This window comes from Rhinolophus hipposideros, assembly GCF_964194185.1.
Source record: "Rhinolophus hipposideros genome assembly, chromosome: 4".
In the NCBI taxonomy this organism is placed as follows: Eukaryota; Metazoa; Chordata; class Mammalia; order Chiroptera; family Rhinolophidae; genus Rhinolophus; species Rhinolophus hipposideros.
Window position 1 is genome coordinate 3037164 of NC_138050.1, and position 16807 is coordinate 3053970.

The 16807-nt window shown below is 46.2% G+C and overlaps 1 protein-coding gene across 1 annotated transcript in view; it reads right to left on the minus strand.

The window, feature by feature from the left end:
* Window positions 1–2084: 2084 nt before the first annotated feature.
* ATP12A (ATPase H+/K+ transporting non-gastric alpha2 subunit) overlaps window positions 2085–16807 on the minus strand; it is a gene marked incomplete at its 5' end in the record, with an annotated part of 28681 nt that continues 13958 nt past the window's right edge. The window contains 12 exons of the mRNA XM_081046131.1: window positions 2085–4315; window positions 4399–4490; window positions 4908–5009; window positions 5170–5303; window positions 5705–5850; window positions 5969–6092; window positions 7828–7982; window positions 8075–8243; window positions 9108–9258; window positions 11275–11411; window positions 12062–12237; window positions 14113–14305. Of these exons, the coding sequence (XP_080902257.1) occupies window positions 4287–4315; window positions 4399–4490; window positions 4908–5009; window positions 5170–5303; window positions 5705–5850; window positions 5969–6092; window positions 7828–7982; window positions 8075–8243; window positions 9108–9258; window positions 11275–11411; window positions 12062–12237; window positions 14113–14305 (1608 nt within the window). The 3' untranslated portion in view covers window positions 2085–4286. The remainder of the gene's footprint in view (window positions 4316–4398; window positions 4491–4907; window positions 5010–5169; window positions 5304–5704; window positions 5851–5968; window positions 6093–7827; window positions 7983–8074; window positions 8244–9107; window positions 9259–11274; window positions 11412–12061; window positions 12238–14112; window positions 14306–16807) is intronic.

The window sequence follows — 16807 nt, forward strand, 5'->3', positions numbered from 1 at the left end:
GAAATCCATTGGTGGTAGATTAAGGGAGTGGGAGAAAGCAAAGCGAGGAAATCTCTGGGATTGGATAAAAGTAAATTGGAGAGACAGGTACTTTCACATAGGTGGGTACAGGACAGTTAATAGTTCACGTTTTTTACAGCACATAGAGATGGTAATCAGGAGATAAGAATAATAATGAAGGATTCTATAGTTTCCTGCTCTGGTCCGCAAAAAGAGATGACTGACATTCCAAGGATGTCATCTTAGTTGCAGGCTCACTTAAGGTGAAGATTGACTATGAAGGAAGCTTCATGCTAAAGATGTGACTTCCCACCATGGCCCACCTAAGTTATGAATTTTTTTATGTTCATGCTATCTTATGTGGTTATTTTCAGGTTCCTGAGTTTGTCAGGTTTAACATGTGGCCTTTTTTCTGTCCACAAACTCTACTAGTGGAATGATGGCCAAATAAATGAATGTGGAATCTGACAATCTTCAAAAATGTAGAACCAGAAGGAACCAACTTGTGTACATTTAGACAGATATTGTATTCTATTTTAAATCTCCTGAGAAGTCCTTGCCTTAGTATCTTTTCTTTCCCCATCTTGATAGTAATGTCATCTGTCAGGGAAGGTGATGGCCTTTCCCCTAGGGCTGATTTGAACACATCCTGATTTGTATGTCTGCAGGTAACCCCCCTTACAAAGGTCTCCAGGGGAGTCTGTTTATTCAGGTAAAGGTGCACACACATACACACTGTCACAAGCCAAGTGCTTTGCACGCTAGTCTCATAACTGTCACCACCTGCCTAGTCTAAGTCACAGCTTACCTTGCCTCCTAACTATCTCCTCATGTCCACTCTTCCTGGCTGCCCCTCTATCCTCTACACAGAATCCAAAGTGATTTTACCAGGTGATCTTACCACATCACCTGGACCAAGTCACTGCCTTATCAATAGTCTTCATTGATTCGACATTGTACTGGTGATGAATCCCAACTCCTTCACTTGGACTGTGAGACCCAAGCTGACAGGACCCTTGCCTGAGGAAGCGGTTTTCCGGGTGCTGTCCATGTGCCTGCCACACACTGTCCTCAGAGTGTTTGCATGCCTGTCCCCTCCTCCTGGACTCTCCACTCTTGACTGTGGCTGGCTGCTCCTTCTCATTCACCTCCTCAAAAAGGACTTCCCAGACCACCCTGTTTGAAGTAGGCTCCCCACACCTCCCCACACCTCCCCATCCTAGAACTCACTATCTAAGCCTCACTGTGTGTTTAGAACCCTGATCACAGTTTGTATCTTCTCTGTCCTTCTGCTGAGGAGCCAGCCTGAGTCTGTCTCGTTCCCTGTTGTATTCTCAGTGCACCGTGGGCACCCCACATGTCTTTGCTGAATGAATTAGAATCTTTCCTATCTTAATGACAGACAAGGTAACGTCACTTTATGGTTGCTGGTGGGAATGGTAAATGGTGCAGCTTATCTGAAAATAAATTTGGCAACATGTATCCAGAATACTTTTAAAACGCTCTTAATCCCTAATTCCATTTTGAGAAATGTATTATAGAGCAATCAGAGATGTAGAAGATTTATTGACAAGATAAAACTTTTAAAAAAAGAAAAAAGGTGGCCAGTGTGAGTGGCTGGCAGCCATTGTGAGCGGCCAGCAGCTGGCAAGAGCTGCCATGAGCTGCCGTGAGCTGCCTTGACCTGCTGTGAGCAGCCGACCGATGACTGGTGACCGACTGTCTCAGCCCGGGGGATGCAAGGCTCATAATACCAGCATGGGCCAGGGAGCTGGGTTCTACACAACTAGACTGAGAAACAACAGCTTGAACTGGAGTGGGGGGGAGGCGGAAGAAGGAATAGTAGGAAATAAATGAACCGTCCAAAACTGGGGATATGGTTAAAACACTCTCAGTGTAGAATACTGTGTAGTCACTAAAATGACATCTTCAATGTTAAATAAAAAGGCAGAATGGAAAACTTTATATTTCAATTTTGCCTAAAAATAAATATATGCATAGAAAACCCCAATGAAATAACTACTCTTTCATTTAGGTTTATTACTAGGTAACGAGATTCAGGGTGATTTTAATTTTCTTTTTATCCTTCAAAATTCCAAATTTTATTAAATAACGTGCAATTTTATAATCGGAATAAAACATAGATTGTTTCAACAACAAAAAAGACTCTGTAAATCCAGCCTCATCTTTATCTCTGAGTTACTCTGCCACACCAATTAGATTTAAATTAACTCTTATTCTTCTAAAAAGTATCTAGGCCTTAGTGGGTCCCTGAAGTAGTCCCTCCAAAAAAACACCTCTGATGTGGGACTTGATTGCCTTTTGCTGTTTACAACCTAATGAAGCGACTTGGTATGCACATCTCATTTCTGTCTGCTTTTTGCAAGAGCAGGTATGTACAGTATGAAAGTTTCTGCAGACGAGGTTCCTGCTATGAAGAGACTTCCATTTCAAATTTAATTCCTTTCAAACTGAATCCAATCCCAGGTGAAACCCTTGGCAGTTTTGTGCTGTATTTACAGTCTCCTCTGGCTGGCTCTAGCAGGACCAAGAGCCTTCCACCGTCAAGGCCAGGAGCACCCAGACAGCCTGGCAGGAAAAACGGTGAGCACAGATCCGTTCTAGTTGAAGTTTAGAGGGAATTCCAGCCTTGTTGAGGCTGGAATGAGGTTATGGTGATGCTGCCCTGGAGGGTTTCCAGTTCACTGGAACTACTGAGATGAGATTAGTCAAGGGATAACTGTGATATTTGTGGCTGAAAATATAGATAAAAACCCACGAGAATAGCAGCATTTTCTAAACTGAAATATACACGTACAATACACACCGCACATTATCTATTTACAGTTCCAATGCTGCACCCCTGGCTTCTTTCATACTTCTAAATGTGACCCCTAAGGAGAAGGTAGAGAACCGTGGCTCTAAGTCCCCCATTTCCTGTTTGCAGACATTGCCCTCGATCCGCCAGCAGCAGAATATTTGTGTCTAAATGGAAAATGGTTAACCAAATGTAATTTTCAAGCTCGGTCCATTCAGTTTGTGCTGGTGTGTTGTTAATGGAAAGGCTGTGAACACTAGTTTCCCTAGGGTACTGCTGATAAAAGCTGTATCCTCCCATAGAAATCCTGACTTAAAAGTGTGGTCCCATCAGAGACCGGGTGGTGTACAGGTTGGGGATGCTGGTGAGGGCAGAGTTCAGAAGGAAAATCCTCTATTTTCAGACCATCCATAGAAAAGTAAAATTACTAAAGGAAACAAAAAAATTGAAATCACATCTCATTTGTGTGCGTGTGTGTGACCTATGCTCTACACTTTAGAAAACCTCAAATTAATTAGAACACCACGAGACCTGGTTTTATAAAACACCTTTTACTTAAAAATGAGGCCTCTCTGGGGCTGTCAATGTGTGTGTGTCACACATGAACCAACCTAAGTCAAGGCAGGAAACATGATAGACGTAAAATGAGTTCTGGAGAGTGCTTTGTGAGTGTTTGACAAGAAATAAATATTACTGCTTTAAACCACAACAGTTCTACTGAGGTTGCATCCTAGGAGATGAAAACCTCTTTGGGTCAGGGGAGCAACTGGAGCAAGACATGCAAGATGGAGTTGGAGATCCCTTTTGGAGGAGTTGGTAGTGGGGGTGGAACGCAGTGTGGAAGGGAGGGAGTCCCCCTGGAAGAGGGAGGGCACGAAGGATGGGTGAGGAAGTATAGCCAGGTAGCTGTGGACCTTTAAGAAGGATCTCAGAGTTTTTCAAAACTGAGGTTGGCCATGTTGCTGTGATGTCACTTCCATCTCTTGCAAACTGTCAGCTGAACCAGCCTTTTCTGAGCAAAGTAACTATGAAAATGTAAGTTTTCGGGGAATTCACAGAAATCTTTGGGAGGTCGTTGGACTTGTAACAGGGTGAACGGAGGTCAGAACATTCCTATCTACGGCTTATGGAGCAGGGAGACCCCAGCAGATGTCTGGATTATCCAAGACTATTTCACACGAGTGAGCTTTATGTACATATAAACACGTCATTCTTCCCTACACCATTACCTTGAAATTCACATCTGTTAAAATAAGGAGATAGATCTAGAGATGAAAATTACATATACACAGTTAAATATCTGCTCTGAAGTAGAAAACATCTGGGAGTGTCTTTCACATGGTCCGCCTCCTTCTCCCATGTGCATTCTGATGACACGTGCTGCAGTGACATCAGTCTGGGCGAGTGGCCACACAATGGAGAGGAAGTCCCCAGTTTGCTGGCGGGAGGCTTGGGAAGTGAGGTGGTCTTAATAATACATGTTCTTATCCCACCAGCCTGCAGAGGTAGAAAAAGTAAATTAGAAATGGGCAGCTTGTCAAAGTGGATAAGCAGGGTCTCAAAGATCACCCTACACTTACTTCCAGGGTAAAGTCTGATGAAGAGTTTCCGCATCTCGTCATACACCCAGATGAGAATGGCGTGCGGCACAGCCACAAACCAGTACTGAGGCCTGGAAGCAGAGGGGAAGGTGAGCCCAAACGCATCCAAGGAAGGGCCCAGACCCCACCAAGCAGCAGAGCCCCCCGCCCCCGCTCCCCCCCTGCTCTGGTTCGTGTCCCTGCCTCACTGGAAAGAACAACAGGTCCACTGGGTCACACAACATAAAGCTGGAAAGCTTCTTATTTAACCTGGGTTGTGACCACTAAAAGGAACATCTGCCTTAGAGGTGACCTGTTGGATGAGGGCCGAGATGGGATAGTGAGGTGTGGGAAACCCATTTCCTCTTCCGGGGAAATCTAGCAGGTTGAAGCTTTGAACTAGTAGAGAACTGAATCGGTTTTGCCTCTTCTGAAAGACAATGTTTATTGAGGCTGTGACAGCTCGCAGCAAGGCTGGCCCTTTCCTCCCCACTGTTGAAGGAACTCACCGGAGCATGGTGAAATTCAGGGCTGTGATACTTCCGAGGCCACAGGAGAGGATGAGGGCGATGATAATTTGTGAGGCAATCCCCACCCAGATGACTTTATTTCTGCAAGAAACATGAAAGCATAAAGATCCTCGGTTCCCATGGCTCAGGGCGTCATGCCCAGCGTCCAGGAAAGTCGGTGCCTCAAGTGGTACAAGTGGGACCCTCGTCACTGGGGCAATGGAGGCCCAGTTAGATCCATGTGGTTGGATGCGGGCAGTACCTGAAGAGACCCTGCTGGAAGATGGAATTCCTCCGGGTTTTCCTGATGATCAGATCTGCTATTTGCTGGACCATGATGCCCACAAAGAAAGCCGTGTAGCCCGTCCATTCTAGGTATTTCCTTTGGTAACGTGTCTGTCAGTGGACAGAAAGGAGACAATGAGACCGTGCCGGGGATAACTGCAGGAAGATTTCCATGCAGTTCTGAGAAGCTCTACTCTCTTTCCCCACTTCTCTGAGATTGACAGATTCACCCTCTTGTGTTTAGAAAGAAAGAAACATTGTTTTTCTTCTTTAACCAGGTGAGTAGGAAAAGATGCTAACTTTATTGATTTGGCCCAACCAATTAGGGGCCTTGTTGGACTGCTTACTCGCCCCTAAAAAAGTGACCTTGGCCAAACTAATGTCACCCAGGGGCCCACTAGCCCTGTGATAACCTTCACTTCCTCTGGGTCATCAAGGCCATCCAGGGAAACAAGCTCACGTGAGCTTGGGCAGGGCAGTGAGAAGTTGTTGAAGGCAGAGCCCCTCCTTACCCACTCTTGTCCGTAGCTGTCTTCCAAGTCATTCACAGAGTCCTGCTCCCACTCCACCCGGAGGTTCATGAGAGTACTGGGTCTGAAGCCCTCCTGTGCATACACGGTAAAGTACACAAGGAAAGCTCCCAGGGACTGCATGAGGCCTAGGAGAAGAGGAGGTCAGCACGGCCCTGCCCTCATTGTCCTTCTGTTCCTTCTCCCACCCCACCCCCCACCCCACAAGGGAAAACCCAGTTTCTGACTGACAGGTAGGAAGCTTACCGATGTGCAGGTAAGAGTACAGGGCGAGTGGCTTGTTCACCAGCCGGTCCTGCTTCTTGTGACGAGGCTTCCTGTTCATGATGTCACTTTCAGCTTTCTCATAAGCCAAGGCAATGGAAGGAACCTAGATGGGGGGCAGAGTCCATGAAGTCCACCCTTGAAACACTGTGCTCTACCCACAGGATGATAACGGGCACAGTCAGGGGTCTCGGGTGGGGGTGGGGTCATGGATGGCAGTGGTGTGTTACGGATCTGGTCTATCCAGCGTACAGGCAAACAGGGTGCATTGCCTGCAGAGAATTTAAGAACAGTTGGCTTTAAAAATCAACCTGCTTTTCATCAGCACGTGCTGGCAGTTCTACACAATGATGCGAGTTATAAGCCACTTTACCTCTGGGGCGGACTTCTCCTACCAACCCCTCCCTCTTTAGGCATGCCACTGGATCACAGTGGTTCTCTCTCAGGTCTTCCCAACTGGAAGGCCTGTTAAAAGATAGATTGCAGCCACTTCTCCCTCCAGACTTTCTGATTCACAAGGTCCGGGCTGAGGCCAGAGATTCTGCATTTCTAACAAGTTCCCAGGTGCTGCCTGAACCACACTTGAAGAACCATGCAGTGGAGAAAAATGAGCAAATTTAAAGGGCCTGGAAATGATCTGACTATAAACTTTGGGGATCTCACTTCCCCTGCAAGGTAAAAGTAAGGTTCCAGTCTCTCTGCAGCGTGGAGGTCACCTTGATGTTGTATAAGGCAATAGAGGGGATGGCAATTTGCAGGGCCATTCTCCTCACTGAGTTCGGGCTGCTCCCTTTTGCCTGTGTAAGTCAGGGCAGTGAAAAACTGTCATGAAACTTTCTGACATGGGTGCGAGGAGCAGAGGGGAGGGTTTAGGTAACGTCATTGTAGGTCAACATGAGGCTTTATAACTGCAGCTTCTTACCGTGTTGATGTGAGGGGCTTCCAGATCACAGATCCTTTTAAAAGTAAAAGGGGAGGCTGTGGGTTATCACTTTAGCAACTGAGCCCTTGGTGGCACAAGGGACTATCCTGGTGACAGCTGCATCTTCTCAAAAGAGAAGGGAGGCATGTGAGCTGAACCTGACCAATGGTGTATTTTGCCGGGAGGGTAAAGAACTCATGTCTTGAAGTGCTTTTAATTTCCTCACCTTTGACAGATCTCCCTAGTTCTTTGCTTTTTTTCCCCCCCTCCTTCTTTCACCCCTCCCCCACCAACTCCAGTTCAAGCTGTTGTTTCTCAGTCTAGTTGTGTAGGACACAGCTCCCTGGCCCATGCTGGTATTATGAGTCTTATGCTCCCCTGGCTGAGGCAGTTGGTCGCTGATTGCCAGTTGGATGGTCCCGGCAGCTCTCGCTGGCTGCCAGCCGCTCACGATGGCTGCTGGCCACTCGTGCTGGCTGCTGGCCACTCATGGCAGCACACAGTAGCCCACGGCCGCACAAAGCAGCCTGCAGCAGCACCAGTCCGCATCAGCTCACGCCAACCTCCGCAGCTCACGGCAGCCCAGCTCCAGGGACAGCTATTGTTCATAATCTTAGCTGTAGAGGGCGCAGCTCACTGTCCCAGGTGGGAATCGAACCTGCGACCTTGATGTTAGGAGCACTGCGCTCCAACCACCTGAGCCACCGGGCCAGCCCTAGTTCTTTGCTTTGAAGTGTGGTTGGTGGACCAGTGGACTTGTCATCATGTAAGAGCTCATTAGAAATGCAGAACGTCAGGGCCCATCATACTGAAGTTTGAGCACTGATTTAGTCCAACTCCTTGCCCTTGAAGGAAATGACTTTGAAATTTCTGTCACCTGGGGCGGTTATCGAACCCTGGTCTCTTTAGTGCTACTTACAATGTCTGTGCCCAAGTCGATGAATAGAATCGTGATGGTGCCAATGGGCAGGGGTACCCCAACGATGATGTAGATCAGGAAGGGACACAGCTCAGCGATGTTCTTGGTCAGGGTGTAGGCAATGGTCTTCTTGAGGTTGTCAAAGATCAGGCGGCCTAGGCAAAGATGTTTCTCCTTATAGGACTGGCTTTTGGTCCCCAAGGTGACCCCAGTTCTCAGGAAGACCACTTGGAGGCAGACCACGCACCTTCCTCTACTCCTGTGACTATGGATGCGAAGTTGTCATCCAGCAAGACCATGTCAGCTGCGTTTTTGGCGGCATCCGATCCCGCTATCCCCATGGCAATCCCAATATCCGCCTTCTTTAGAGCCGGAGAGTCATTCACTCCATCCCCCGTCACAGCGACAACTGCATCCTGTGGGGACACAGTGAGAAAATGGGAGTGAGCAGGACTACCAGGTCACAGCTTGGTCAAGAACACCATCTCCCTTTCGTCTCGAGGATGTGAGGACGACTGGATAGAGAAGAAGGGTCCATTTTGGGTTTGGGGAAAAGATAGAGAACAATGAGCTCCAAACAAGATGCATTCAAATAAATAAAACCAGTGTGTGTGGCAGACGAGAGGGAAACTGTTGAACTTTCATATCCACAGATATCCCATCCACAGATTTAACCAACTACAGATCAAAAGTATTCAGGAACCAAAAAACAAAACAAAAAAAATAGAAAATTCAAAAAAGTGAAACTTGAATTTGCCAAGTGCTGAGCACTATGCTGACTCCATGCAAATGAAGTGATGTGTGGACATGGGCTGCTGTCCTCTATGCAAATGTAGGTTATATGCAAATACTACTCCATTTTATATAAGAGACTTGAGCATTGTGGATTTTGGCATTGGGCTGGACACGGGGGTCCTGGAACCAATCCTCTGCAGATACTGAGGGATAACTGCATATTTTCTATCTTATGTCTTTATAGTTTTGTTCTTTTTCTTACATTTTAAATCTTTCTATACACACACCTATCACAGTACTAGATGCTTCACTGTCAGAAAGTCCTTCAGGAGTGTGCAGCTGCATGAGGTGGGTGGGTAACAGGACGGCAGAGGGTCAGCCCCCGAAAGGTGGAGATGTCAGATGATGAGGAAAGAGGGGCAAGAAACTGTCTTGAGAGGTTGAAAAGCACCACGGCCTTGATCTGGGAGCCGAAACTCAGCCCTGCATTTCCCCGTGGGACAGGGAGGGACTGGGAGGTCCTATGGGCGCTGTTGCCCACCCACCTGCCTCTGGCAGCCCTCCACAATGATCAGCTTCTGCTGGGGGGACGTCCGGGCAAAGACGATCTCCTGGTAGCTAGTTAAGATCTCATCCAGCTGTTCCGCACTCATGTCCTTTAGCTCCATGCCAGTCACCACTGCGGCTTTAGCGTCCCTAGAAGGCCAGAAGGAACTGGTTGAGGCCAAAGGTCAGGCCTTGGGCTGGAACCCTGTGCTGGGAAAGGCGTGGGCTGAAGCTTCTTCCAACTTCACCGGGAACCCAATATCCTTGAAACCCAATACTCTAGTGGATGACAGGGTTACAAGTACTGGGGACACTTTGGACTCCATTTCAAGACAGTAAACTGAGGCTAAAAAAGGCCATTTCCTGTTATCACACAACAAACCATAGGAGTAAGCCAATGAGCTTTTTCCTGACAGGAAGGGGTGAGAAGTGGTATTTCCTGGGCAAAGCTTTACTTACCAAGTAAAAGGAGGGTTAAAAACAAACAAAAATCCCCACCTATTTATATGTTTTGGGTCCTAGAATTCAGCTTATGCCAAAACATGGATAACAATTCCTGGTTATTGTTTATTTCAGATTTATAGAGTGTCTATTATGCAATGAGCTATGTAAGGAAATTTATTGAGATTTTTCTGTGAAGAACACTACTGTCTGCTATGAAAGAAGGTTCTAGAAACTAGCGATTATTCAGGTCTGCTAAAACTCTTCAGAGGTGGTCCACGGCGCTTATAGCAGATCCCAGAATCCCTAACTTGGTCTGTGAGGCCAGGAGCAGCCCGTGCTTTTGGGCCTCCCCCACCCTGCGGCCCGCTGGACTGCTCAGTCTGAGCCCACACACCTTCCATGGCCCTAAGGCCTTCACAGGTCTTTCTGCCTCGCTTTCCCTTGGCTAAAACTCCACATTTCAGCCTTCAAATCTCAGCCTAAACGCTCCAGCTGCAAATCACCGTGGGCCATTTCTTTACATTTTTTTAAGTTATGAGCTTTTTCAGGTCTGTTTTTTCCTGCTGGTGCTAAATATTGGAATTCTAGCACTTGACTCAAACCACAGGTCTTCCTAAGTTCTGGTAAAATATATGTATACAAAAGTAAGATAAGAAAGAAAGGGTGGTTCTGTTTCCCCTACAGCTACAAAAATCTAGTTATCATATGATCATGAAGCCAAGCTGATAACGTGGATAACTGAAAACATTCACAAAAGTACCCACCCACTCTTCTGTCCAGTGTAGTAACTCGTATGAAAATTGGTAACTTGTTGCCCTGGTGATTATTACCTGACAGCTCTGTATTCCTGAAAGGCATAAATGCTCGGGTAAGCTAGAAGAGGTTCACTGGTCTTTCCCCGATTCCCCCTTATGCATGAAAGCATAATCAAGCCAATGACATTTATTTTCACACTGAGAGCACAGAGTCTTTGATCATTTAAATTATCAGCAGTCCAGCTAACTCTCCTCCCCTTGCCAGTTCCTCTGTCCCCTGTGTGTCTCCTTCATTGCACTCATCACATCACAATCAGTTTTGCTTTTTCTGCCCCTCTATCTAGATGGAAAGCTCCCCAAGGGTGGGGACAGGGTCTGGTCTGTTTGCTACTATAGTTCCAGTGTCTAGCATGGTACCTGGTATATAGCTGGTACTCAATTGATTGTGCAAAGAACCAACCCAAGGAAAAACCAAGTCTTTCTAAGGAAGCTGCTGTTCTATTTCCTATCAAAGAAAAAAGCATATGTTTACGTAGCTACCCTTAAGCAATCGAGTAGATAAATACTAGAGATACACACCAGGGCAGTGCGCAGAACCCAAAGGGTTCTCAACATTCTAGCTTACACAACTGGATCGATGACAAGTCATTTCATATAAACTCTTTGTTTCAGCCTTTATCACTCTAAATTAGGATCTTAAGTTTTCAGATCTACGTCATTGGGTTTTGAAATTTCACACAAGGAATACATCAAGGGTAATTTCTGTGGTATTAATACAGTGCTTGGCACTGAATTAGGTGCTCAATAAAATTTTGGGTGAATGAACAGACATATATGAATTATGGAGGAAATCAGCCTCGCATCACCATGATAGAGTGTTTGGCAGAAAAGGGGATTTGCTCCAAATAGCACAGCTCCCATGGAGGAGAACTTGAGATTCTGCCGTGTTGGTTCTGTGCTTCCTTACCGTTTGTTAACTTGCTCCACAGCGATGTTGAGGCGTTTTGCAATGTCTTCCACCGTCTCACTGTTGGCTGAAATGATACCCACACTCTTGGCAATAGCTTTGGCTGTGATTGGATGATCGCCTGTAACCATAATAACCTAGAACACAAACAAGGAGAAAGGCATAGGGACGATGTGGACCTTGGCTGGCCAGAGTAAGGGCAGTTCAGCATCGCCTGCTCCACCTGGTAGAACGTGCTTAGTAATGATTGTGGTGTGGCCTTTATAGATAGTTGTTGATCTTTAGGTCAGGGACACGCTGATCCCACTGGATCTATCCTTGCTCCTAAGTTTCTTCCCTTTGACGGGGTGGTATTTATAAAAGGGCTGGTAGCTGGCGACCCGGGACAACCTCATGTTAATTCAATATGTCTTGATATTAACGTGGGAATAGAATGAAGTTTTTGGTGTCAATATCATGAAGGTAAATGGATTATGGAGGCTAGTCCTCAAGATTAATAAAACCTTTCATCATGAATCACAGTCTAGGGCAAAATATGGCTACTTCATGGCAAAGGGAGATAGCTTCTCACTGCAGTTATTATTGTTTATTCCACAAAGACAAAATTATTTTGCTTTCATTGTAGTTACTGAAATCTTAGTACAGTGAAAGTAGATATTTTTTAAAAAGGGGAATTATGGTATTTACTTGAAGAGCCCTAAATGCTGACTACCTCCTCTGACAAACGTTCGTAGGAAGGGATGCAACGTAAATGGAGGGCTTCCTAAGTCAGGAAGGGAACTCTCACCTTGATCCCTGCGCTCCGGCATTTGGTGACTGCGTCTGGGACAGTGGATCGAGGAGGATCAATCATTGACAAGAGCCCAACGAAACAGAGGTTGGATGTGGGAAAGTTCATGGCGTCGACATCAAATGAGTAGGTGTCTGGAAACTTGTCTGCTGGCAGGTAGAGATGACAGAAACCTGGAGTGGGCATGAATTTGGGGGGCGGGGGGGTCAGTGAAACTAGGCTATGAAATGACACAAGAAAGGGAGGAACATTTTGACACTTTCTCAGTCCTTCACTCTTTCACCAATACTTTAGAGTCTACCAGAATTATTTAATTCTTTCAAGTCCATAATGTATGTTGTTTTTATCAAAGACACAGTTCATCCAAAAATAATTCACTGTGTGCCCATTAGGTTGTAGGGCTATAAAGACCAAGTATGGACAGCTTTTACTTCTGAATATGGCCCAGTTGAGTGTGGGGACAGAGACATAAAGAAATAAGCATAACAGAGCATGGAGAGTGTTACAGAGGGGAGCTACGCTCTGGCCATCTGGGGAATTGGGAAAGACTTCACTGAAGGGGTCACGTGGGAGCTGACTCTTGAGAGAGGAGTTTGGGAGGACTGGGGGCGGTGAGAAGGCCAGATGAAACAACACATGCTACTGCACAAATGGGAGAAAGAATCTGGGGAGTTAGGGGAATGGTACAAAGCTCAGTCTCGAATCAAGATTAAGTGTGGGAGAAAAAGCCCCAGGAGTGGAGCAGAACTGCTCATTACTCAGACGGCGTCGGGCTCTCACTGGCTGAGGTGAAGGAGTTCCTGTGTCTGGTGGGCCTTCCAAGACAGTGTGACTTTTTCATCAGCTCTCAGGTCAATTGTATTCTCAGCATGGCCCACTGTGTTACCCGTTTCGGTAAAGCCCAGACTTTGAGAGGTCAAACGTGAGGTTTCTAGAGTGACTCTAGTCAGACGAGTATCAACCTGGCCCTGACAAGATTGCCTGGTGCTGTGGGTTGTTTGAAGCATGCTTAAAGCATTATCCTCTCATTTATAGGTTTTATTTGCTTTACAAACCCAAATATCCTTTAGAAACACACATTCCACAGATTCCATCTCTACTAGCAAGAACTTTCCTGATGTTTAATGAGCCTTAGCATCGACCATGAACTTGTTACCTTGAATTCACCATTCTGTAGTTCAGAGGTGCCACTCTGTCAACCCATGATTCTCACAGCAGGACGTATTCTGTGATATCAAGCCACAGTTCCACTCCTGCCACAGTGGTTGTATTTCTATTGTCCCTTCCACCTCTAACATTGCTGTCTCTCTTACTGACAGTATATTTTTCCCTAATCACTAAGTGGAAAACTTCAATTTTTTTAAAACTAACTTTCCTCCCCTAACCAGTTGCTAAGTCTTCCCAATTCTGCCTCCAAGAAGTCTCTTGTGTCTGGTCCCTCCTTCACGTCCCAATTGCCTTGGATCAAATTCCCACCCTGTCACCTGACTGAGGGCAGCCACCTGCTACTGAGACCCTGTCTGCTCCCTGCTCCCGCCAAGAATGAGTCTTTAGAAACATGGACTCTGACCAGCTCACTTGCTGCAAAGCATCCAGTGTCTCTGCGCTGACCCGGCTCCTTAGCCACATTAACCACGCCATATGGGGACGGACCTCCAGTCTGGCTTTCCAGTCCCATCTCCCATGAGGAGTCGTCCCTCGACCATGCAGCAGCACTCCATGCTGACTGCCTCACTGATGACGCACATCCCCACTTCTACCTCTGGGGCTTGGCCTGTGTTGTTCCCTCCACCTCCCTTCAAATGTCATTCAAGGCCCAGTTTGACTTCCATAGAATCGTTCCAGGATTTCCTCACTGGGCAGCAACCCCACCCTCCCCGCTGCTATCATGTAGTATTTATTTTCTTATCTGCCTGCTATTCTGTGAGTCCTGTGAATGCCACGGCTACTCTGCTAGAGGGTCAGCCTGTCTCAGCTTGTGTCCTGACCTGGCTTACAGCCATGCACCTCACAGGTGACACATAAGGGTTCTGCCACCAAGTACTCACCCAGCACGCGCTCGCCCAGGCCCCCCAGCTCCATGTATGCGGTGTGGAAGGCCTCGGCTATGCTCTTGTCCAGAGGCTGCTCCCGGCCATTGAGCATGATGGTGCTGCACTTCTCTAAGACCTTCTCAGGGGCCCCTTTCATCACCAGGAGGAAGCGCTTGTCACTGGGGTCGTCTGTCTCATGTATGGAGAGCTGGCAGGGAAGGAAGTGAGTATAAGCACAGCATGCAATCGAATCATGATACCATCTTCACCACCAAGGGCCCGAACTATACAGGCCTATTAATTAGCAACATGACAAGATGAAAAACAGCCCTTTTTTTTGCTGGGCTGTTTATCCTTGAAATGTAAAGGAGAGGTGCTCTCCACAGCTGAGTTCTCTCCTTTTCATTTCTGGCCAAATGATAAGCAAGAGGTCTAGACTCAGCCATCTAGTCCGGGTCCAGCAGGATACCCTGAGGTCCAATCCAAACTAAGTGGAGCTCGTCTTTCCAATAGAATCTGGCTGCTTTAGGGGGTCGAATGTGGCTGTCAGCCTGAACAAGTTCTGCAGGGGTGACTGTGGGCTGGAAGGACCTCGTCTCGCCTCCCGCCTCTACCTCCCTATTTCAAACAGCGATTTTTCAGACCAAAGCTGCTCTGAGCTCAGGCAGGTGTGAGGGCAGCAGGCCTTCCTGTGCCTCTTCATCTGTATATCGATCCAGTTCTGCTGTCTGGATGTGACAGAAAACGGCAGGGGTGCAAGGAAGTGGGAGGCTTGTCCAGGCTTCCAGGAGGACAGTTAGGTAATGGTTATCACAGTTTTAACACCAATACACTTTGACCTAATAATTCTACTTCTAAACTCATCCTAATAAGATACTTGGGACAAGTATGAAAAATGTATAGACAATAATAAATGGCTAAGTCTTATGTAGCCCTTATCATATACCAGGTACTCTCCTAAGCTCTTGAAAGGAACTTCAGGAAGCTGGAGCATTTGGCAGAGAAAGAGTAAGTTACAGACAAAAATTCTACCATTTTGGGTCTGTCAGTTGATTCTAAATCAGTACTTCTTAGACTTTGGGATATCAGACATCAGTACAATTAAAACAAAAAGTAGAGGACAAACATAGATTTGCCAGATGTTTTTTATGGCCAAGTAAAGACAAAAGTAACTAACCAAATCAAACCCAAACCAAATCAAACCAAACTAAACTGAAAACCTCCCATCTACTATCACTATCATTTTAACATTTAAAAAGTAGAAATAATAAACACTTATGTAGTGTGTACTATTCTAAGTGCTTACACAACTCTTCATTTTATTCTCAAAACCTCCCTAAGGTTGTGGGTACTCTTACACCTCCTTTTACAAGGCGAGAAACCGAGGTACAGAAAGGCTAAATGATTCCTGCAAGGTCACACACTAACAGGTGGCTAAACTAGGGTTGAATTCAGGCAGACAGCTGTGAGACCCTGCCCTGACCATGTAAGATACAAAGGATAATCTTTTAAATGGAATACATTTATTTTTACATAAAACTTCATAAAATATGGTCCTAATTTTCCAATTTGCTGTAAACTACTGAAAATATCTTCAAGGACCAGTCTCAGTTTGGGGAATTGCTACTCTTAACATCAGTAAGACATGGACTTTCCACTTTGTTTCCTTTGGTTGACCACACCCCACAGAGCTTCCAAGTTCAGGACATCTAAAGCTCTTTGTTCAGGGCTCAGTGGGGTAGATGGAGCCCCAGCAGGACTCTGTGCCTTGTTCCGGACTGCAAGACCATCCAGCCTAGTCCCTAAGAGCACAGGATTCCTGGGTCTGTGTGGGTCTTGGCTCCAGCCCTTACAGCTGTGTGATAAAGCCCTGTACCTCACTCCTCACTCTCTACCTTACAGAGCTGTTGTGAGAATCAAGTAACTTAATACATGTAGAAAGGTGCACACAGAGGCTGTGATTACTGTTGTTATTTTAGAATTATGACTCATTCCATTTTCACTTATGTTTTGAACAAGAGGTCTGATTTCCTGGCTTTAGTATTTGACATCACACATTTTTGTAGGCTGTCTATTTGACTAATTGCAGTTCTTTATTGGCCCATTATCCACAAAGATGTTTGCGACAAACAGTTCTTTTCCATCCAAACAAAATGGCTGGATAATCACCAGAAAACACAAACATGGGTATCCTACTGATATACTTGACTGTTAATGCAAAGACCAAATCATAATGCCTGCTCTTAGCTCTGGAGACTACGAAAAAGCTGACAGCAGGACCCTGAGCTACATACTGTCATCTGTCCTAACGCAAGGACGATGGGGGTGGTTGGTTGATGGAAGACAACCAGGCAAGGATGGCCATTATCTTCTTGAGCAATGAGTGAAAAAAGGTCCCCATGGGGCAGAATTGGAAAGCCACGTGGCTGATCATCTGAGACTCCTCCTGGTTTTGCAAAGGGCAAGGCTCCCTCACACAATCCAAGGGAGACTGTTCTGCCTTGGAACTGTGGTAGAAAACACATGGGCTCAGGAGTCAAACAGACGTGTGGAAACTGGTCATGCCACTTCGATGCTGGTGTGAGTCTGGTCACATCAACACACTCAAGGGCCTGTGTCCTCACCTATAAATTGGATTAACTAATCCGACCTCATAGGCTGTTGAGAGGATTAATGAGACAATGTATGTAAAACACCTGACACAGACTGA